This window comes from Capricornis sumatraensis, chromosome 5 (genome assembly GCF_032405125.1).
Source record: "Capricornis sumatraensis isolate serow.1 chromosome 5, serow.2, whole genome shotgun sequence".
In the NCBI taxonomy this organism is placed as follows: Eukaryota; Metazoa; Chordata; class Mammalia; order Artiodactyla; family Bovidae; genus Capricornis; species Capricornis sumatraensis.
In genome coordinates this window covers 81,438,991-81,462,194 of record NC_091073.1, presented here as the reverse complement: position 1 = coordinate 81,462,194, position 23,204 = coordinate 81,438,991, and the positions used below count along the sequence as shown (strand labels likewise).

At 55.6% G+C, this 23,204-nt stretch overlaps 1 protein-coding gene across 1 annotated transcript; it reads right to left on the bottom strand.

The window, feature by feature from the left end:
- Positions 1–7,121: 7,121 nt before the first annotated feature.
- Positions 7,122–23,111, bottom strand: MYO1G (myosin IG). Its single transcript, XM_068972412.1, has 22 exons — positions 23,017–23,111; positions 21,345–21,553; positions 21,081–21,174; positions 20,117–20,282; positions 19,790–19,843; positions 18,987–19,082; positions 18,614–18,733; positions 16,980–17,204; positions 16,751–16,896; positions 15,940–16,054; positions 15,593–15,763; positions 15,314–15,384; positions 13,839–13,913; positions 13,523–13,655; positions 12,584–12,750; positions 11,988–12,195; positions 10,286–10,509; positions 9,566–9,710; positions 8,767–8,871; positions 8,449–8,562; positions 7,360–7,514; positions 7,122–7,278 (listed from the first exon to the last, which is right to left on the bottom strand). Exons 1-22 carry the CDS (start codon positions 23,109–23,111, stop codon positions 7,122–7,124), a joined length of 3,045 nt encoding a protein of 1,014 aa, XP_068828513.1.
- Positions 23,112–23,204: the final 93 nt, after the last annotated feature.

The window sequence follows — 23,204 nt, the reverse complement described above, 5'->3', positions numbered from 1 at the left end:
TTGCACCCCAATCAAGGTCTTGCCATCTTCCCAGCCAACAAGAGGCTCAGACAATGGCATGAGCCCAGTCCCTGGCCAGCGGTTCCTGGGAGAGATTTTCTCCTTGACTAAAGGCTTCAGGGTGGGCACACCCTCACTCCCTTGGGTGTAGCCCTGTGAGCTCTGAGGCTTGAGTGATGGATCCTGGGGGCTGAATCAGACACGCGTCAGACAGGCTGCCACACCAGATTCTTGTTCATAAACTCTTCCAAGACTCTGGAAAGACCATGCCTCTCCTATGAACACTTACTTATTTCCAGACAAGACCTGAATCACCCTGATGGCCTCCTGTCCCCAGGCCTCCGCTCCACTCTGGCCTCTAACTCCATCATCCTCTCTCCTGTCTCTTCAGCCTGTGTTGCCCGTCATTAGTTTCAGTCCCGACACTCATGGGGTTTTCAGATCCCTGAGCTGCTCCTTGCCCTGGCCTCTCACCTCCACATCCAGCCTGCCATTCAGACCAAGCCTCTCTCAGCTCTCTGGTCCCCTCGGTTCCACATGGGGTCGTGACAGCCAGCTGGTGTGGCCCATGCTGTTTTGGGCGAGAGCAGGAGAGTGGAGAGTTTCTGTCCTGCTTCTTCATTTGGGAAATGTATGGACTGCTTGGTGGCATGTTTTTGACCCTGGTAAACTGAGGGCAGAGTGACGGGTGGCGTGGGGAAAGTGGGTTTGAGGCCGTGACTGCACAGCGCTGTGATGGGGACCTTTGCACCATGCCCTTTCTCCACCTGTAGCATCGTTCTCCTGTTTGCTCAGCTCACTGAAGATTTAAACAGAACAGATGGTCTGCTCGTTCAGATTTGATTTCTGGAATATTCTGTCCTTTTGCAGGCCAGAAGGGTATTTTTCCCCCAAGCAAAAGTAAAAAGCATAGTTTGCCAACTGACCTTGGGGGAGGAGAGAACGGGGCACAGCTCTGGCAAACCAGGCAGTGGGGTGGGTGGGGGGCATAGGGAGCTGCCCTCACCCCATGCTGCATCTCGTCTCTGGGCTGCCTCCATCAAGACCCTGTGCTGAAATGCTGGGCATCTGTGCGAGGCTCTCAGGGAAGGTATCAGGGGGTTGACAACACTGGCTTCATGGTCTCGCAGCAGCCTGCCCAGTGCCCTGCCAGTCAGGCCAGCTCGGGTTGGTGATATTTATTGTAGAAATCTGGAGAAAAATGAAAAGCGCCTGCAAAAATAGGCTAGAAATCACCTATAATCCCAACAGCCAGACACAAGCACCCTTAACATTTTGGTATCTCCTCCCATCTTTTTCTACACGGGAGACACATAGACAGCACATATTATTCTGTCATATCAAATGTGGACCCCCTGCCCCCCGGCTCCGGCTCTACCCTCTCATACTGTTCCTGATCCATCTCACTGGCTCAAGGCCTTGCCTTGGCTCCTGGGAGGGAAGCTGTGGGGGGTGCCTGCTGTGGCTGGAGGACTCTCAGAGATGGGATGGCAGACCTAGGAACGCCAACCATCCTGCCTGGAATCAAAACAGAGCTTCTAGAAGATACTGCTGCATTCTCAAGCATGGGGGCTGAGCACACTTCCTGACGTGGGCAAAACTTCATCCCTTCTGGGGTTCAGGAGGGCTCGGTGAGATCACCCATCACCCGTGCTCACCTGCAGGACCACACATACCTACATGACCTGCTGTCTGGACAGAGCTCTGGCTTTCCATTCCACACGGCTGGCAAGGGGTCTCTGTGAATAGGGGCCAGACCCAGCTGCTCCTGGCTTGGAGGAGCACCGCGGTGACCACCAGGGAAGGGTCAATAGCCCATACATCATCTCACAGCACACACCTTTCTGAGATAAATGGTGCTCACATGAGTCCACCTCTCCCCACAGAACACCAGCTCACAAGCCATTAGGGAAACACTCAGGTTAGGCATTCACTTAGAATCAGGATGAGGTCTATTGAATCAGATTGGGCTGAGAAGTGGGTCTCTCCTAGTACTTCAGACACACATTTGTTGGTGTGCTCCCTCCCAATAGTCAGTGTAACTCTGGTTTTAGCCTATGCACAATATAAAACAGGGGCTTCCCCAGTGGCTCAGCGGGTAAAGAATCTGCCTGCAATGTGGGAGACACAGGAGACATGGATTCGATCCTTGGGTCTGGAAGATCCCCTGGAGAAGGAAATGACAACCCACTTCAGTATTCTTGCCTGGGAAATCCCATAGACAGAGGAGCCTGGTGGGGTACAGTCCATGAGGTTGCAAAGAGTCAGACACGACTGAGTACATAAACTCATTACTCATTAATATAAAACAATGAAACCTTATAAATATTTAAAAAGTGGCAGAGGGACTTCGCTGGTGGTCCAGTGGATAAGAATCTGCCTGCCAATGCAGGGGGCATGGGTTTGACCCCTCGTCTGGGAAGATTCCACATGCCAAGGAACGACTAAGCCCATGTCCCACAACTACTGAGCCTGTGTGCTGCCACCACGGAAGTCTGTGCACGCCAGAGCCCATGCTCTGCAACAAGAGAAGCCACCACAATGAGAAACCTGTGCACCAGAATGAACAGTAACTAGAGAGTCTGCATGCAGCAACGAGGACCAGTTAAGTAATTCCTAAAAAGTAGCAGAGTATCTGGGATATATAAAGAACTCCTACAACTCAATAATCACAGACAAATAACTCAATTTAAAAACGGGCCAAAGGAACTTCCCTGACAGACCAGTAGTTAGCACCGCACTCTTCTGCTGCAGGTGGTGCTAGTTTGACCCCTATTCGGGAAACTACAATCCTGTATGTTATGTAGTACAGCCAAAAAAAAAGGATCAAAAACTTGAAGAAACATTTCTGCAAACAGAGTACATGAATGGCCACAAGCACATGTAAGCTGCCCAATATTATCAGTCATGAGGGAAATGCAAATCAAAACCTCAGTGAGACATCACTTCATACTCTTCATAATGGTGTTTGAAAAAAAGCAGAAAATGACAAATGTTGGGGTTTCTCTGGTGGTCCAGTGGTTAAGAATCTGCCTTGCGATGCAAGGGACACTGCACTGGGTTTGATCACTGGTCTGGGAAGACCCCACATGCTGTGGGGCAGCTGAGCCCATGTGCCGCAACTAATGAGTCGGCACCCTGAAGCCTGTGAGCTGCAGCTTCTGAGCCCACACACCACAGCTGCTGAAGCTATGTGCCTGGAGCCTGTGCTCCACGAGAGAAGCCACAGCAATGAGAGGCCCAGGCACTGCAGCTAGAGTAGCTCTCGCTCAGCACAACTAGAGAAAACCCGTGAGCAGCAAGAACTAGACGCCCAAAATCAAATACATAAATATTCAAAAACAAAAAAAAACATTCTGGGACTTCCCTAGTGGTCCAGTGGCTAAGATTCTGAGCTCCCGATGCAGGGAACCCAGGTTTGATCCCTGGTCAGGGAACTAGATCCCACATGCAGCAACCAAGAACCAGAGCAGCCAAATAAATAAATAAATGTTAAAAAAGAAAAATTCTCAAAAAAGAAAAATTCTCAAGTGTCTGAGCTACTTTGTGAACAAGAGAAAATAACAGATGTTGGCAAGGATGAGGAGAAACTAGAACCCTTATACACATTAGTGGTGGGAATGTAAACTGGTGCAGTCACTTTGGAACCATTAGTGATTCCTCAAGAAAGTTAAACTTAGAGTTACTGTTTGACCCAGCAATTCCACGCCTATGTACATATGAAGAGAACTGAAAACCTATGTCCACAGAAAAACTTGTGCACAATTATTCATAAGTCAACCAAATGTCCATCAACTGACTAACAGATGAACAAAATGTATATGCTAACAATAGAATATTATTTATCTGTAAAAGAATAAAGTACTGGAACTTCCCTGGTGGTCCAGTGACTAAGACTTTGTGCTTCCAACGTAGGGGGACTGGGTTCAATTCCTGGTCAGGGAAATAGATCCCACATGCAGCAGCTAAGACCCCATGCAGCCAAATAAATAAATATTTTTAATTAAAAAAAAAGAATGAAGTACTGACACATGATACAATGTTACGATATGGCTGAATTTTGAAGACATTATGGTAAGTGAAAGAAACCAGACAAATGAGATTAGATATTGTACAACTCCATTTATGTGAACTGTCTAGAATAAGCCAGATCTATAGACACAAAAAGTAGGTTAGTGGTTGCCAGAGGCTGGGGAGAAGGGAATGGGCGTGACTGCTAGTGGGCAGCAGCTTCTCTTTGGTGTGATGAGAAGTTCTAATATTAGATAATGGCGCTGGCTGGTTGCACAACCTTGTGAATATACTAAAAACCACTGAATTGCCCAAATCAAAATGGTGAGTTTTGTGGTGTGTGAATTATACATCAATAAAAATAAGTGGCAGAAGTGTATGCAAGGTTAATTGAAAGAATTAAGTCTAAGCATTTTTTGAGGGGAGACCAATATAACCTCAAATTTTATAAAAGAAAAGAAAAATGGCCACCATAATGGTTCTGTTTCCTCATCTGCCAAATGGAGATCACCTTTTCTGGTCCTGGGGTTGTGAAGGGACCAGACACACTGAGGGAAGCCGCCGACCGAGCCACATACGAGATGTTCCTGTCCCTGCATCCGGATAAGGCTCACCCCTGCGTGCTGGGCATCTTTCCCACAGCCTCATGTAGTCTTCCAAACAGCCTGAGAAGGAGGTTCTAGCAGACTCACTCTGCTGAGAGGAAGACGTGAGGGGTTCCCATGCCTGGGGTCCACGATTCTAACAGAAAGAGCCGAACTTGATGCCGCTCTGTGGGACTTTGGGGTGGATGCTCCAGACCCTCACCTCAGCGTCATCTCAGGGAATGGCCCTCAGGGGCAGTAGGTTTGTTTTGTGGAAACATGGCCCTTCTGGGCATCAAAACTCTTTTTCGTGACTATGTCACATCCTCCGTGGGAAACCTCAGCAGGTCAAAACACAAAACTGCGAGAGCAGCCCCTTCTGTGGAAGACAGCCCTCCTGAGAGAGGAGGGGCTCAGGGGCTCTTGGGACTGAGCCCCCTCTTGGCAGACCCTCTCCAGACCCAAGCTCAGGTTTATTTTCATTTTTTCACTGATGGGGGCTTTCCCTGTCAGGATGCCACTTAGCAAACGCCTCCTACCCTTGGTCAGTGAGTGGTCCCTGTGTGCCCCACCAGGGCCGGCGCCGCACTGGAGCCACGGTTGCAGTGGTGAGCAGAGCAGTGTCCAATCAGAGCCACCGTGACCAGGCCTGAGGCCTGACTCGAGCAAACAACAGTGAAACCCATGCAATGTTTGCAAGTGACCGGGAAGCTGCATAAGAGATGCACTGTGTGCATGATGACAAGGTGCCCCGCAGAAGGGGGCCCAGGAGTGGGGCAGGAGGGGTTCTCAAGGAATAAAGAACATGTAGGAGAGAAACTGGGAGAAGGCGATGGCACCCCACTCCAGTACTCTTGCCTGGAAAATCCCATGGATGGAGGAGCCTGGTAGGCTGCAGTCCATGGGGTCGCTGAGGGTTGGACACGACTGAGCGACTTCACTTTCACTTTTCAGTTTCATGCATTGGAGAAGGAAACGGCAACCCACTCCAGTGTTCTTGCCTGGAGAATCCCAGGGACGGGGGAGCCTGGTGGGCTGCCATCTCTGGGGTCGCACAGAGTCGGACACGACTGAAACGACTTAGCAGCAGCAGCAGGAGAGGACCTGAGGAATGAGGCTCGAGCAGGTGAAGAGAGGCAGCGGGGACACTCTTCCCAGAGGTAGACGCATGAGCAAAGGTCCCAAGGAAGGAGGGGGCTGGGGTCCTGCTGCCTGAAAGGGCTCTGAGCTTGTGGTGGGCATAATTCTGGAAGGCCTATCTGATTAGGATTTGCCATCTTCCTAAGAGCAGTGAGAAGGGGGCCGGGGGGTGCTTCAAACTAGGCAGCGTTCTCCATAGACAACTGGTAGCCACAGGGAATGAGACCACAGCAGGTTAGAATTTGAGAGAAGGTGGAAGTCCAGGGTGATGGCTAATAAGTGTGCTGATCTCAACGTTACTTAAAGGTGGAGCCAGTTTGCCTTGATGGGGGCCCCAAATAATGAATGGAGGTGAAGGTAGGCTGCAGGATCATGATGTTAGCCTTGGGGCAGGCGCCTGCCCTAAGACAAGAACACTGGAAGGAAGGAGCCAGCTTAGCCATCAGCGCTGGGGAGAGACTCTGGAGTAGGCCATGTCAGGGCTTTGGGGGGCTGCCTCAAGTCTGGGTTCCGAATCAAGCTGCTCTTCCAGGTCAGGAGCAGACAGACACAGACCTGCATGGTGGGGAGGTTACCCCACCCACCTCCAGGAGAGGAGAAGTGTGACAAGGGGAAGCCTCTGTAAGTTCTGAGCCCTTCCATGACACAGCCAGAATCCACAGCAAACAGGTCAACCTCTGTCCATGCCAGCGGGTCACAATTAAGCAAGGATGCCCCCCAAATCAGAGTGCCCCAGGAAGAGGAAGGGAGCCGCTGTGAGAGCAGAGAGGCCACCTATCAAGAGAGGAGAAGGTCTGGGACTGGAGAAGGGCTGGGAGGGGAGGTGCTGGAGAGCTGGGGTGAAGGGCTGGGGGGTAGGGGGGTGGGGAGGGGATCTGCTGGTCAGAGTGGGTAGAGGTGTGTCTACTCTGGCCTTCCTTGGGTTGGCTTCCTGGAGAAGCCCAGGCACAGGGATGCCCTCCCAGACTCTGGAAGGTCCTGGCTCCCAGCATCCCAGATATAGGATTCTCAGGGCCTGGGATGGCCACAGTCAGCACCGACACAGACAGCAGCTGGGACAGTATGTGCCCCAGTGTGTTCTCTGCCCAAGCCCTGCCCAAAGACAGCCCTGGGACCCCCAACTTCCCCAATGGCCCAGTAGGAACAATGGGCCTACAGGAGTGGGGGAGAGAGAAAGAGACCAATGCTGTGGGGAGAGTCGGAAACCCACGAGGGGCAGCCTCAGATATAGGGATCAGCAGAGGACACGGGTGACATTTGCCACATTGGCGATGGCTGGAGACTGTATACCCATAGACACAAGCCATGCCCATCACAGACTCAACATCCTTTATTGCACAGCGAGAGTGCGATCTGTCACTGGTGTGGGCGCAGGTGGAGAACCTCTCAGCAGCTTGGCCACAGGAGGGTGAAGGTACCACGGCTGCAGCGGAAATCCGGCTCTGGCTGCTCTGATCTGTGCTCCACGGATACCAGGCGCCGGGCCCCGCGCTGGGTGAGGGGGATGCAATCGGACACGCGGACCTCCAGGGCCCGTCCCTCCCTGAAGGAAGGAGGGCAGGGTCAGGATGGGCCAGGCTCCTCAGATAGGCAGCTGCCGCCCTGCCCGTGCCCAGGGACTCACCCTTGGCAGTGTGCGGCCAGCACCCCCACCAGCTCCCCGATGCGGTTGTCCAGTGGCGGCTGGGAGCGGTGCAGACACACCACCAGGTCATCATAGCCCCGCGCGTGCAGCACCACCAGCTGGTCCCGCCCGCTGGTCACGCTCAGCCCGGTCACCTGAAGGGGGCAGGGTCTCAGGGTCAGGGGTGCAGCAGGCCCTCCACCCCGACCTTGCATTCTGGAGGGCCCCAGCATCCCAGGAACACACGTTCGCCTGGATGTCTTCCCTTTCCAGCACCCTGCCCTCTTCAGACAGCCTCTTCGAGCTCCAGTCCTCCATCTTCCCTGCAGGCTGTACAGTCCTGCCGTCCCCTCTAGGTCCCTTTCCTCCCTTTCTGGTCCTGCCCATTAAGGAGAGGGTTGGGCAAGGTGCACCGCACAAGAGGACTTTTGCCGTGACGGAATATTCTAGATCTGCGAAGTCTAACATGGCACCATTGCTCACCTATAGCTTTCTAGAACCTGAATGTGCCAGTGCAACTAAGAAGCTGAACTTTCACTTTTCTTTCCTTGTCCATTGCATTTAAAATATCCACACTGGTAGTGGCCATGGTACCAGATGGTCCCTCATCCTGAGAGCTATAGGGACTCCCAGCCTCAGTTTCTGCCCTGGGTTGTCCCTTGTCCTGATGGAGTATGAGCTGTGACTCCAGGGAGTAGTGGGCCATAGAGCTGGGCAGAGGGGTGAAGGGAAGGGACAAGGTCCCATGGGTGGCAGCCACACACTGCAGCCAGGACCATGTGGTCCAGGTAAGAAGGACCCCCAGGCAGGCTCAGGCGCAGATGTGGGAAAGAGGGGCCATTTGGCTCTGCCCAAGAGTTCAGCAGGAGCGGGGTGAGGAGGCTGAGCATGGAGTTTGGGGCCCTACACCCATGGGCAGGCTGTTCAGTGGGGGTTGAGGGGAAGCCGCCGTCCTGAGCCGATGGCTGAGTTCTAGATAGCTCTGGTCATCCCAGGGAGGCATGAGGGGAGGGGCCCAGCAGCAGTGCCCAGCAGGACACTGGGCCCACTGGAGCCCGGCGAATGCCTCTGCCCTCCCACAGGGCTCACCGCGTCCAGGGGCACGGCCCGCATCACCCGGTACTGCCGGCCTGGCTCCAGCTTGTAGAGGTGCCGATCTGTGAGCAACAGTGCCCGGTCCCGGCTTTTGCTGAAGCGATTCACCTGCAGGACGGGTGGTTTCAGGGTCACTGCCTGGCCCAGGGGGCTCCCCAGGAGGTATGGCTGGAGGCCTCCCCTCTGTGAAGCCATTCTCTCACTAACTGGGTTGGAGCTGAAGTTTTTGAAGTGCAAGAGTAGTTGTGAAACCTCTTAGCTGGGCCTGAGCCAGGGCTGCCATCAGCCAGCAGCCCTGAACCCACTGCTCACCTTTCTGACGTGGCTGGAGAAGAGCACGGCCCCAAAGCCGTCTTTTTCCCGAAGCGTCTTCAGTCGCTGAGCAAACAGGCCTGAGGCTGTGGGGTTGTCTGTGGGCTGGGGACAGTTGGGGGTTGCGTGGGGTGAGGTTGTGGGACCATGTGTGATTGACCAAGACTCTTCACGAATCCGCACAGCTATCCTTGACCTCAGAAAACCTCATCATGTCATGCACGAGCCTCCCGGTGGGCCCAGCCACCACGCTGGGTTTCCTGAAGCCCACCACACAGACCCCTGCAGCCCTAAGGTTCTAGGCACATATCTGAGCCCCCCACACCCACCCACCCAGCTCCTCAGGCCAGGCCTGGACAGACGCTGAGATGGAAGGGGCCGAGCAGGACCTGGCTCTTCCATGCTAAGCCATCCATTTGGGCCAACCTCATACCCCTGAGGCTTCTGCCCCTGCAGAACTGGGCCAGGGGGCCACTCACAGTGCCCATGTGGGCCAACGGGAGCCACGGTGTTGGGTGCCAGTCAAGGGGCTGTGCCTAACAAGGGGGTCTGTGCCTGAGAATGGGAGGTTGAGAACATAGGAAAGGGAGTGGGAGTAGGGTACTGGAGGCTCTCAGTAAAGCCTAGGTCAGCTGGTTCTCAGTGAAAACCCTTAAACTGTGGAGGCAAGGGGCAAGGACACAGGGGGACAGCCCACAGGACAGCCAGGCCCAGAGACAGGACAGCTAAGGTGGACACAGGCAAGGTCTCAGCCTGGAGCCCCTCCCTGGCAGCCAGCCCCCACAGCCCTGACACTTACGGAGGACAAGTAGTCCCGGGCCCAGGCCCGCCGGCAGCCCCAGTCCTGCCGTAGCTCCTGCAGGGCTGCCATGGCGGCCACCTTGGCCTTGATCTGAGCCATGTCCGAAGGGGGGATGTTCTTCACCAGCTGCCGGGCCCGCCACCTGGAGAGGGCCAGGTAGTCAGATGGACCGCTGTGAAGGCCTTGCCCCTCCCCACTCCTGGTTCTGTCCCCTTTCCTGAGAACACACGTTAATGACTTTTCACGTCCTTTACCCCAGTAGGAGAAGGCCAAGCCCCTCAGCCTGGCACTGGTCACCCTCTGTGTCCCAGCCTCCCTGGTCTCAATGGAAGGTGGCCTCTCCCCCTCTGAGCACACTGGTTGCCCTTCACACCTTGTCCTAAAGAACTCCTACTCAGCCTTCAAAGCCTGGCTTAGTTGCAGTTTCCCTTACTTCTAGCTTCAACCCACCACCCACCCTGCAGGACCCTAGGAAGGAGATAAAGGCCTGCAAGCCCTCCAGATGTCCAGAATGGTGCTGGAGACATTAGGAATCTTCTAGCGGTTGTGAGGTGTAGGCTGTCAATGGATGCGCACAGCCCTCTGTCTTCCTGTTTATCCAGTGGGACTGTGTGTCTCCTAGCTGGCTCTGTGGGGTTCAGATGACCTGGTCCAGGTGTTCAATGGGCTCTAGCTGAGTGGAAAAGACCAAGGGGGGTCGGGGCGGAGAGCAAGTACCTGGAGAAGAGGGCCTGGCAGATGTCCTGGAACGGCTGCAGCACGGTGGGCGGTGGGGGCCAGACAAGGTCACGGCCATAGTGCGGGGGCTGCCGCGCAGCCTGGAATCGCCGCTGCAGCTCTGTCAGGTGAGCACGCACCTTGTGCCTCCGGAACCAGCGCATGATGGTGTAGATGGCCCTCAGTCGCCGGCAGCGCCTCCTGGCCAGCGTGCCCCGCCATGCCTGGGGGCCGGTAGGAGGTGGTGCTCTGTCAGGCCATGCCAGGCCCCACCTCTCTCACATGTGCTGCTGTGCTGTGCTTAGTCTCTCAGTCGTGCCCCACTCTTTGTGACCCTATGGACCATAGCCCTCCAAGCTCCTCTGTCCATGGGGATTCTCTAGGCAAGAGTACTGGAGTAGGTTGCCATGCCCTTCTCCGGGGGGTCTTCCCAACCCAGGGATCAAACCCAGGTCTCCTGCATTGCAGGTGGATTCTTTACTCTCTGAGCCACCAGAGAAGCTCCTCCCTCATATGAGGAGATCCCAAATTGGATGAGTACCCTGAGAATGTGACCGTCAAATCCTACAAGATTGGAGACCCTACAAGACGAGCAGCCCAGTGAACTCACAGATTAAAACCTGACTTGAACAGACTGAGGACATGAGTGGGGACATGTGGTTACTGACTGGACAGGACACAGGAAGTCAGAAACAACTTTCTAAATCCTATTTCTGGGATGGTGTGGTATTGTGTCATATTCTTAAAAATAACCCCTGTGTGTTAGAGGAGATATCAGAGGTAACAACAAAATGCAGTGTGTCATCATTCATTGGATTCTTGGTTTTTAAAAGACATAATGGGTCATAGTGGGACCCTTTTGGAAATTTGAATATGGCCTACATGTTAGATACTCAGCTATGTAGGTTATATTTTATCAGTGTTAGTTTTCTTGAATGGGCTAATGTCAGTGTGGTTATAAAGAGTAATGTCCTTGTTCTCAGGATACATGTGAGATGAAGGATTCAGAGGTCATTACTTTATGTGGATAGGGAAATAATACAAATATATGGGTATCTGTATGTGGATGTGGAAAGAGATAAAGGCAGACAGACAGAGATGGGGCGGTGGGCGAGAACACATAATTGTAGCCATCCAGTTGAATGGTACATTGTACAAATGTTTCTAGTTTTTATAGGTTTGAAATGTTCAAAGTAAAACATTATGAAGAGAGGTGGGAGAATCCTTATCCTTTGGAAAGCCATACTGAAATGATTATAAATGAAATGATTTGATTCAAAATAAAGCGAATGAAGGTGAGGTGTCTACACAAAACCACAGGGGTCATGAGGCAGGGCAGTCAGAATGTGGGAATTTAGTACACCATTCTGCCTGATTTTCTCCAGGTTTGAAATATTTCAGGATAAATGGAAGAAAGGAAGGGAAAGGAAAGACGTAAAGAAGCCAGATTCCTGATTATCTTGTTTTGAGCACCTGGGCCAAACTTTTTGCTTGTCAGTTTCAATTTCCGTTTGTCACCCGTGAGCAGGGGACTTCTCTAGTACTTGGAACAGTGTCTGTGGTCCCCTCAGTGCACGCACACACACCCCCTCCCTCGGGTGGTGCACATCCATCTCTCCCCTACCCCCAAGTAATGCTCAGAGCGCTCTCCAGCCCCCCTCGACACCGACACCGGCCCTGGCAGGCGTCCAGCCAGCCGCACCTTCTGCAGCAGCAGCACGATGATGGGGATGAGACAGGCGCGGCTCTGCTCCAGAGTGACCAGTGTCCGGGGCGAACGGATGAAGAGCTTGCTGTGGCCAAAGGCCACGTCCCCCTGCAGCCCGTGCTGCTCCAGGAGAGCGCCCACAGCCGCCTTATCCGAGCCCAGGAGGTGATTCGGCCACGTGTACTCACATGTCATCTTGTACCTGTCACGGCAGGACCGGGCTGTGGGCGCTGGGCCCTGGGAAGGGGTGTGGACCTAAGCCCCCATCCTCCCCCTCTCTCCTCCCCACGACCCTCTCCCTCCTCCTCTCCTCCTCTCCTCCCCTCCTCCCTCCTGCCCTTTCCCCCAAGCCACTCCCACTCCAACGCCAGCTCCCTGCCACGCCCACACCCCGTGCCACGCCCATACCCCTCCGTGCCATGCCCACCCCTTGTATCATGCGAGGGGCCTTCAAGACTGGCAGTGTCCCCGGGTCAGCAGCAGCCTGCAGGCTTCCGCACTGACGTCTGAAAAGCGCTCATTGCTTTGGGCACCCCCTGCCAGCTGATGGAACTTCTCAAGGACCAGTCCCCTGGGAGAAGGGGCCGTACCTGAGCAGGAATCGAGGATAGGGCTGGCGGGAAGCGAAGCCTGCCCTGCGGACCCTCACGTTCTCCAGCAGCCCCAGGTATGCGACCTGGTGGCGACAGTGGCCCTCGTCCAGCTTCCCGGCCACCTTGTCCTCATTGGGCTTGATGCAGCGGACGTAGAAGGGCTCCTGTGGGGACAAAGGACACTCGGAGAGGCCAATGTCACAGCCCTGCAGTTACCAGACAGGGGCAGCGAGGAGCTCAGGCCTGTCTCTGTCTCTCCAATGCTGCCATCCATAGGGCAGAGAATCTCTCAGGGGGACAGGGAGGCCTGGGGGCCAAGGGCAGGCAGAAGGGCAAAGCCAGACAGGAGGAGAGTGAGGATGAGGGCATGGTGGGCAGAATGGGACCTGGGAGCTCCAGTGCTGGGTGTGGCAGGAAGCTGGCCCACATTCAGGTTCTGACAGTGCAGCAGAGCCCCTCAGCTCTTCCTCTTGCCTTCCCAGAGGCCCTACAGAGTCTCTGGACATTCTGATGTTAAGCTGGCCCTGGCATCCTCCTGCTGCCCTCTCTGACTTTCGGCCCCAATCTCTGCAAGATGTGAGTGCCACTTTCTTGTCCTGGTGGCTCCAGCTTCCAGAAAGCTAATTGTGGCTCCAGGCAGGACCAGGGCTGGGCCAACTGAAGTTCTGGGTGAGATCTTCCCCAGCCCATCCCTGAGAAGCAATGGGGCCAGGGGAAGGCTACAAGGATCTTGTGTTTACTCAAGCCTTGGCCCAGCCCAGGGCATTGTAACCTGAGCGGTGGCAGGTCCCTTTCTGCTGGAGGAGGTATGGCTCACAGCAGACAGGAAAGGAACACCCTCTTATGATGCATGGAGGCAGTGGAGGACCCAGCTTGACATCCAGGCACAGACAGAAGGATTTGAAAGGATCCAGACTCAAGGTGGGGGTGCCATACCTTGGAGGCCAGGTTTTCCACCAGGGCCACCATGGAGTTCTTGAAGAGTGTGCCGGCTGTCAGGGGACGCTTGGTCACCTCTGTGATGTCCTGCTGCCCATCTGGCCACATGGCCCGCAGGGTGGGATCCGTGCTGTGGACACAGGCATGCCCAGATGCCCTCCAGGAGGACAGCCCCCACCCCAGCTCAGCCATGTGTAACCTTCATGACCTTGGGCTGTGAGGGTCAGACGGAGTGTCTGAAGGCCCTTCCAGCCAGAGTGCCTGGGCCTTCACCGTCTGGCACCCACGAACAGCCCCAGAGAGCCCCCCTCACCTGTTGTACAGCAGCCGCTTGAAGTCCTGGAAGAGGAAGTCTCTGTTCTTATCAATGAAGCCCTCCACAGAGTACCTGGGGGAGGGCAGGGGGAGGGCCAGTGAGGAAGCAAGGGGCTTCTGACCCCCTAGTGTGCCCCTCCCCCTCCTCCCACCTGGCCAGCCTCCGTTCCTGTCTCCTCACGTGCTCCTCTTTCTTCCCGTCTCCTATCTGCTTTCCCTCTCATCATATAAGACCTCTTCCCTCAGAAGTTTCTCTTCTGAAAGATGAGTCAAGGGGTTATGCCCGCAGAGCCAAATGTTGCATCACTGAAGCCTGGCTTTAGCACATACATGCTGTGTGACTTGGAACAAGTGACTTAAACTCTCTGTGCCTCAGTAGACATCACACCCTCAGTGCCTACTGAGTTTCCATAAATAAATGTCAGCGATTGCAGTTACAACCAGAAACTCCTGAGTCATTGGTCTGTTTGGCTCCTTGGCCTGGAGAACTTCAGATTCATCATTCTAGCCTTTGCTAGAAAGCTCAGTGTCAAAATCTTGGCTTCACTTGCAGTTCCTAGAAAAGTCTCGGGGCCATGGGATCTAACTTCTGGCAGCTTCGTCTTTTTGATTTTATTTCTTCTCCTCCTGAAGGACACGTGGGACATTTGTGCCTCTCTCTGTGAGTCACCTCAGATCCAATTCTGGGTGATGTGTGTGACAGGGGAATTAATAATAATCATGGCCACTTTTGGGAGACACTAGGGACTTTGGTGCTCAGTGTGTGGCCTGAGGACTGGCTATGTCCACCTGGCCTGGGAGTTCATTAAAAACATATCATCTGGCCTCTTTATTCCGCCTCACTGACTAAAGGTGACAAGAACTGGCCCCAGGGCTTCCCTGATGGCTCAGTGGTGAAGAATCCGCCTGCCAATGCAGGGGACATGGGCTTAGTCCCTGGTCTGGGAAGATCCCACATGGCGCAGAGCAACTAAACCCGTGCTCCACAACTGTTGAGCCTGGGAGGCGGAACTAGTGAAGCTTGTGAACCCTAGAGCCTGTGCTCTGCAACAAGAGAAGCCACCACAACGAGAAGCCCGTGCACCGAAACTAGAGAGTATCCCCTGCTCTCTGCAACTACAGAAACGTCCACACAGCAACAAAAATCCAGCGCGGCCAATAAATAAGAAATAAATAATTTAAAAAAAATGAAAGAACTGGTCCTGGGCTCAGAACAGAGGTCCCACCCTAGCTGCACCTCAGAATCTCTAGCCACTCTACCAGAAATTGGCTTTTTCTCTTTTAAAGCTGCCCAGAAGATTCTAGGATACAGCCAGGGCTAAGAATCACAATCTTAAAAGCCCTAATTTGATATTTCTCATTTGTGAATCTGGTGAAGAGCATATTTCCAGTGTCTTAAAAAGGGGAAGGGGCGGTGGGGGGGAACCAGACGCCCAGTGCGGGGGGACCAGATGCCCAGTGGGGGGCCCTTACGTGACATCCCCTGCATAGTGCTTGATCCGGAAGTCTCGGCCAAACTCCATGGTCTTGTCTGTGGGGCAGAGCTATGGATGGGGACAGCCCAGATCAATACCTAGAAGGTGTGAGGGGGATCTGGGGGAGAAAGGGGAGACAGCCCTGCAGAGGAGGCTGAGCCACCACCAAGACCCCCCACCCACCCCAAGACAGGCAGTGTGCACCGTGGGGCACTCGCCAGTGCTGGGAACAGTGGGAGGGGCACAGGGAGGGGGTACCGCAGGGGCAGAGGGGCACCTGGCGGCTGGTATAGTGTGGGTGGTGGCGGTGGTGTGTGTCCAGGGTCTGCAGGAAGATCCGGTCGGTGATGGGGCCCGCAGTGCTGCAGGCCTCATCCAGCACCGCCAGGATGCCCCGGTGGGGTCGCTCCACCAGGTCCACGATGGTGGCATTGTTGAAGTACTCCACCTGCGGCAGGCAAGCAGGGTAGCTCCCGAGCCCTGTCCGCCAGCCTCCTGCCTGTGTTCCTGCCCAGTGTCCACATCTTGCAGCCCTCCTCCGCACACCTGCTGGCCCAGCACTGTCCCTCCCCCCATCTCCCTCCCACCCGGGACCCGCGGGTTCAGGGAGGGTCGGGCACCCACGGTCTGCCAGGCGATGCCCTCCCGCTCGTATTCCTCCTGCTCCTGCTTCAGGATGAGCTGGATGAAGAGCTGCTGCAGCTTCTCATTACAGTAATTGATGCAGAACTGCTCGAAGCTGGAGGAGGGGTGGGCAGAAGGGCTGTTCAGAGTCATGCCTCGACCACCCACACTAAGGCTTTGGCTCCGTGCAGAGTGAGTGCAACCAAGAGCAGCTGTGCTGTGCTTAGTTGCTCAGTCGTGTCCAGCTCTTTGTGACTCCATGGACTGTAGCCTGCCAGGCTCCTCTGTCCATGGAATTCTCCAGGCAAGAATATTGGAGTGGGTTGCTATGCTCCCCTCCAGGGGATCTTCCCAACCCAGGGATCAAACCCAGGTCTTCCACATTGCAGGAGGATTCTTTATCATCTGGGTCACTAGGGAAGCCCAATGAATAGCAGGGATCCCCCCAGATAGATGTCTTGAAGATCGCCTGAGGGGTCTGGAGCCAGGCACCCCAAGTGGCCTCCCTGTAGGGTGCATCTCCCACTCTGGGCTGCTCTTTTACTTGGTCCCTACCCCCTAGCCCACCCAGCACATGTGCCCTAAAGTGGATTGGGGAGTCCCTGTGAGGGAAAGTAAGCCAAGATCTTGGGATCCCAGGCACCAGTGGGCAGTGGCACAACTGAAGCAGGCTTGAAGACATGAGCCTGGGGGCCAAGGACCAACCATGGTGGACACTAGGCATCCTGTTCCTCTGCCCAGCCGAGCTCCCCAGGACTAAGAGTTGGGGAGGAGGGGTCAGAGTGTGGGAAGAGGTGGCGGAACTACCCACCTATTGACGGGGAACACCTCAAAGCCATAGATGTCCAGCACACCAATGACTGTGTCCTTGCCATCACGCCGGGGGTCCCGGTCCCGGGGTTCCATGACATGATTAATCCGGTCCACCACCCACTCAAATAGTCGCTGGTACACTGCCTGGGGAGAGGCAAAGAGCCAGCTGCTTCTGACTGCCTCTGGCCTTGTCTCCTCCGGGGTTCCCCACCCACCCCCTAGAATACCTTGGCACAGGCGTCCCGGGCATAGCTGGCCTCGGCCGCAGTGTGGCCCTTCTCAATGACCTCCCTGCCTCCGGAGGCCACAGTGCGAGCTAGTAGGCAGCGCAGCACTAGCTCCCGGGGTGTGGCCGTCAGCTCAGCCACGTGGTCCACCAGCACTTCCTCGGTCACCGCCAGGTGCCCCTGCTCCAGGTTGTTCTCCTCTAGCTCCACGAACTCAATATTTCCCTGGTGATGGTAAATCGTCAAGAGTCAGGCTCTGTGTCTCAGAGGAGCCTGTACACTTATGCCCAGGGAAGGAAAGGCAGGGGCATGAGGAACGGCTCCTGGAGCACACCAAAGCCTTCCCCAAGGCCTCCCACCGGGAATGTCATGTGAATGGGCCCACCGTGTTCTCCTGTAGCTGGTTATGTGCTGCCCACACCTCATGTTTCCTCAGAGACAGCAGAGGCTCAGAGTCACTGAGTAACCTGCCCGAAGTCACTCAACTCTTAGGTGACAGAAGCAAGAGCCAGGTCTGCGTGTTTGTTGTCAGTTGCTAAGTTGTGTCTGACTCTTTGTAATGCCATGGACTGCAGCATGCCAGGCTTCCCTGTCCTTCTCCATCTCCCGGAGCTTGCTCAAACTCATGTCCATTGAGTCAGCGATGCCATCCAACCATCTCATCCTCTGTTGCTCCTTCTCCTCCTGCCCTCAGTCTTTCCCAGCATCAGGATCTTTTCCCATGAGTTGGCTATTTGCATCAAGTGGCCAAAGTATTGGAGCTTCAGCTTCAACATCGGTGGTTCCAATGAAAATTCAGAGTTGACTTCCTTTAGTTGATTTCCTTTGGTTTGATCTCCTTGCAGTCCAAGGGACTCTCAAGACCAGCAGTTCAGTTTGATAGCATCGGTTCTTTGGTGCTTAGCCTTTATGGTTCAACTTTCACATCTGTACGTGACCACTGGAAAAACCATGGCTTTGACTAGACAGACCTTTGTTGGCAAAGTGATGTCTCTGCTTTTTAATATGCTGTCTAGGTTTGTCATAGCTTTTCTTTCAAGAAGCAAGCATCTTTTAATTTCATGGTGGTAGTCACCGTCTGCAGTAATTTTGGAGCTCAAGAAAATAAAATCTGCCACTGTTTCCATTTTACTGAGCCCAAACTGCCCTTACCTGCTGCTGCTACTAAGTTGCTTCAGTCGTGTTCAATTCTGTGCGACCCCACAGATGGCAGCCCGCCAGGCTCCCCCATCCCTGGGATTCTCCAGGCAAGAACACTGGAGTGGGTTGCCATTTCCTTCTCCAATGCATGAAAGTGAAAAGTGAAGGTGAAGTCGCTCAGTAGCGTCTGACCCTCAGCGACCCCATGGACTGCAGCTTTCCAGGCTCCTCCGTCCATGGGATTTTCCCAGCAAGAGTACTGGAGTGGGGTGCTATTGCCTTCTCCGCCTTACCTGCTAAGTACAGGCTAATCTACCAGACACAGACCAGACACATTATGGGAACCCATAATCGAAACAACTTGGGTTTCAGCAGAGGGAGGAGTGGGCCAGTTACACTGCTGGGTTGTTAGAGGCCAATCATCTCCTTCAAGGGAGGTGCCCAGCCAGAGCACCACATGGGGAAGTGGCCGCAGTGCCCACAGGCAGGCTCACCAGGTGCAGTATAGCGGCCAGGATCCGGTGCACAGAGGCCACCTCCTCAGGACTGAAGCCGATCACCCGCATGGCCTCCGTCACCGCCTGGTGGTGGCTCTTCTCGTCAGTGTCCAGGACCTGGGGGGTAAAGGGCTCAGCACACCACTGCCACACTGAACCTCAATTCCTCTGCCTCAGTGCACTTGCTCACCATTGCACCCCTTCCCCACACTAAGCCCTGATTCCTCCAACTGAAAGCCTGTAGAATCGGGCCCCACCAGTCCCACTGAGCCATTCACACCACCCTGGGCCCAGCTCAAGCCACTGGTCTCCAGCCCCAGGGTCCTGGGACCAGGAGTGACTAGAGCCTGGGCTCCCTGCCCCCACTCACATTGAGCCCTGCCCCCTGGCGGGTGAAATTATACACTGCGGGGTTTCTCTGCAGGTGCAGTTCTTGCAGCTCCTCATCCTCACAGCCCCGCAGCACCTGGAGGACCCAGACGTCCCTCTGTTAGGCCCCTGAGCTCCAAAAGACTCCCCCCCATACACCCTACCCACAAACAGATGGCATCCTTCAACCACTGTTGACCCAACGAATGCATGGTATGAGTCAGCACGGTGATGGTGTGGACAGTGCCTGAGCCCAGGGAGGATCCACTTCTAAGTCAGAAATGGTGTAGATTCTGAACAAGTCTGATGAGAACCCACGCGATGTGGTGTAGACACCACTAGAATCCAGGGAGATCCCATTTTGCTGTCAGACACTGTGTAGAAACTGCCTGTGTCCTGGGAAGACCTACTTCAGTGATCAGACATATGTAGAGATGGCCAGTGTCCAGGCACCCACTTTGGTGAGTCAGAAAGGATGTAGAGACCACCTCCAAGTCCAAGGAGATCCCACCTCAGTGGGTCAGACATGGTGTAGACACCACCTGAGTTCTCAGTGGGTCTTACCCAGTGTAGACACTATCAGTGCCCAGAAGCCACCTCAGTGTCAGACACAGTGTAGACACTACCCTGCCCAGGTCCAGGGAGACCCCACGTCAAGGCCAGATAAGGTACACACACTTCCATGTCCAGGGAATTCCCAGCCCAGTGGGGCTGGGGGAAGACAGGGGGAGGGGAGGGGAATGGACTGTGGGTGGGGCCAAGAGGACCTCCCTTGCAGGTCCCCACCTGCCAGCTTTGGCTCACCTGATAGAAGGCGTGGAAGTTCCTTTCGCCTACGTGCTGCTTAAGGACCCGAGACTGTGGAGAAAGGAACAGCTGGGCTCGTGCCTGGGACCGGCCCCATCTCAGGGGCCTGTCCCAGAGTCCCCAGGACAGGGCAGGTAGTGGGTAGTGGTGGACCTGGCTGTGGAGAGAGCCCCGCTCTGTGAACCTGAGACATCAGAGGAGGTATGTTCTTGCCTCCAGGGTGCCAGGGCTGGGAGAGTCAGCATGGTGGGTCGGCTCTGCCTGGACCCCCTGAAGGAGGCCTGTGTGCAGCCCACCTGCCCGGGTCTTAGTAGCATGGCCCACCTTCTCCAGCAGGTAGCTGTGGATGTGTCCCCCGACGGGGTCTCCTTTGAAGTCAAAGTTGATGTCCATGTACTTGCCAAAGCGGCTAGAGTTGTGGTTGCGGTTGGTGCGGGCATTGCCAAAGGCCTCCAGCACGCATGTGGACTTGAGCAGCACGTCCTTGACCCTGCATGGAGTAGGGAGGCAGAGAGGCCAGGACTATAACACGAAGACCTTGCACTCAGGACTGTGTCCCCATGCAGAATCGCTGTCTGAGGCTTCCCAATCACAGGAGGAGAGGGAGTCTGAGGGCCCGGTCTCACCCTGCGCTGCCCCTTGCAGGCGCTTGACTCTGAGATGCTGGGAAAGGCACCTGCCAGGCACTCATGCTGGGTGACCTGTAAAGCCTTGAGCTTTGAAAGGCATTGGCCCGCCTCCTCAGACCAAAGTTGTAGCCCAATGAGGAGCTGGATCTGGACACTTGGCGCTGCCAGGCATATGTGCTTGGGAATTTCCAACGCTGCTGCCACCCCAATCCTATCCCGAACCCCACCTTACCCCACCTTAACAGGAAGAGGCAGGGCTCTCACACAGGAAGCTGCTCCCACAGATCCCTGTTGGTGAGCTGCTGGCAGGTAGATGGGTCCTGGTTTCTGGGTTTCTGGCCCAGCCCTGATACTGGCCTGGCATCAAGGGCTTTTCTTACGGGCAGCCAACCTCTCTGCTTCCATCGGGTCCCCGTGAGGGCCCAATACCTGTCTGTTGGCCCTCTTCACCTCCTCCCTTTCCCATCCCTAGAGGAAGGGCATCCCTATGCTGGGCCTCGCCTCTCCTTGGATAGAGAGGTCCTAGCTGTGGGTCACTTGGAGTCTTACTGACAGCCTCTGAACTTGGCCTGAGCTGGGCTCCATTGTGTTTCTTGCCCTCAAGCAGGCACGAGACACAGGCCAGCCCTGCCCCACCACCCCCGCCTCCCTGGCCTCACCTCTCCACCTCAGCCCGCTGGCTTGGGTTGGTAACGGCTGCGATGTATTGCATGATGTGCTTGCTGGCTTCTGTCTTCCCTGCCCCACTCTCGCCTGCCAACAGATGGACAGTCAGAATTTTTGGCTGCTCCCCCTTAACCAGCTCCCTGTGCCCACCTGTACTCCCAGGCACTCCAACCACCACACCATCATTGACAAATGAAAATGCTGGGACCCAGGGAGGCTGTGAGCCAGCTCCTGGGCCCTGGATGCTAGGCAGGTACCTGAAATAACAATGCAGGTGTCCCTGGACCGGCGCTTCATTGCTCTGTAGGCGGCGTTGGCCACAGCATACAGATGGGGTGGCCTCTCATAGAGCTCGCGGCCCTGGTACCTGGCGATGGCTTCCGGCCCGTACAGGGGCAGCTCCTGGTAGGGGTTTACGGACACCAGCACCTCACCGATGTATGTGTAGATGCGGCCCTTCTCGAACCTGGCACAGGCAAGGCAGGTCCTCAGTGTTCAGGGCCAAGGGGACACGTACCCAGGTCCCGGGGCATTGGGCCCAGGTGGGAAGTCTTGGGGCCCTGGCCCACCCCCAGGGTTGAGGGCAGAGAAGTTCGTGGAGGGGAAGTGGTGGGGTTGACTTGAGTCTTCCACTGCCATCTTGCTGGGAGCCTCATCCACACACAAGGTAGTGTTGGGGTCCAAGCCGCTCTCCATGGGGTGGAGTCACAGGAATCCTGACTCTGTTTTATCAAGGGACTGACTTGCCCTAGGCCACATTGGGCCAGGCAGAACTGGCAGCTTAGGTGATGGGGTTGAGCTCAGGGAGGAGATGGGGTGGGAGGCGGAGGGAGGGACCTCCAGTTGTTTCCGTCTCAAAACCTGGGCGGGGACCCAGAAGCAGAAGCAGGACCCGCCCAGCCCCACCCAGGCAGCAGACTGGGAGGCACTGGAAGGGTGCCTGGGGCAGCAGTGCCGCCGGCCTCCCCTGCACTTCCTCAGACCTCTCGACCCTAGTCACCATCGAGGGTGCCTGTGTCCGTCCGTCTCCTGACCCTTCTGCCCTGGGAGGAGCCCCAGCCTGCCTGCTCCCCGCAGTGTCTGGGACCCGCCCTGTCCCTGACTGCCGGTCCCGGTTCCCCTTCCTCCACTGCTTCAGACACGGCAGTTCTCCGGTTTGGCTCCCTGCACACCCAGGACCTGCTGAAGACAGACTCCATCTGCAAGCTGTGTGGCCCCGGGTTCAGGGTCTCAGTGTTAATATGGTGATGGTAGTACCTATCTCAGAAGCTAGCTTGTAATCTGCTTAGTTATGTGCCTCATACAACAGAGAAGCTCATTTCCGGTCTGACTCTCCATCCCACAACCCTGGCCTTGACTCAGGACCTGTGGTGTCTGACTTCAACAATCTGGGCTCAGGGGGACCTGTCCCTAGGCTCTGCACAGTGGGTACCATCCGCTCCTCATGGCTGTCCAGGGATGCAGCCAGCTCCTGTAGCCACCCGTTGTCACCACCAGCAGCTCCTCCCTGCCCTCTGCCCTCCGGCAAATAGGGCCCCGTGTCACTTCTACCAGCCACACCCTGAAGCACCCCACATGTCCCCTTGAGAGTGGCATCTCAGTTTGTCCACCTGCACCCCAGGGAGGCACCTGACCACTTCCCTTTGAGCTCCCAGAGCTCAGCACAGCCTCACTAGGAAGATGGAGCGGCCACTCCGTCCAGATGCCTGGTACCTGCCTGCCCCTGCCAAGAGGAAGGCTCAGGAGACACCTGAGCTGTGTGGAAGGCACGGGCCTGGGGAGCCTGCTCTAGCACTGGCTGGCTGTCCTGGCCCTGAGGGGACAGTCCTTCCAGCCCCGACATCTCCCTGAGGTCACCCAGATGGTGGGCTGATGGAGACCAGTTGGGGATGGGGACAGGGAGAAGGGGAGCCCATGCCCTGGGTCTACCTGAGTTTCAGATTCTCCATGAAGTCTTCCATGGTCACTTGGTCCAAAAGCACAAAGTCGGGTTTGCCGCACTCAGGGCCTTCATCGTCCTCCATCCTGCCGGCGCGGGAAGCACCCAGGCCAGGTTGCCCCAACCTTCCTGTGCAGAGTGGCTGAGGGGAGGGGTGCTCTCGCACAGGCCCAGCCCT

Coding starts and splice junctions, on each gene's coding strand:
- MYO1G (XM_068972412.1), bottom strand. CDS start 23,111: ATGGAGGACGATGAAGGCCCTGAGTGCGGCAAACCCGACTTTGTGCTT. Junction 21,175..21,344: donor CACCTGCATTGTTATTTCAG/GTACCTGCCTAG, acceptor ATCTGTTGGCAG/GCGAGAGTGGGGCAGGGAAG. Junction 19,844..20,116: donor ACAGCTACCTGCTGGAGAAG/GTGGGCCATGCT, acceptor CTTTCTCCACAG/TCTCGGGTCCTTAAGCAGCA.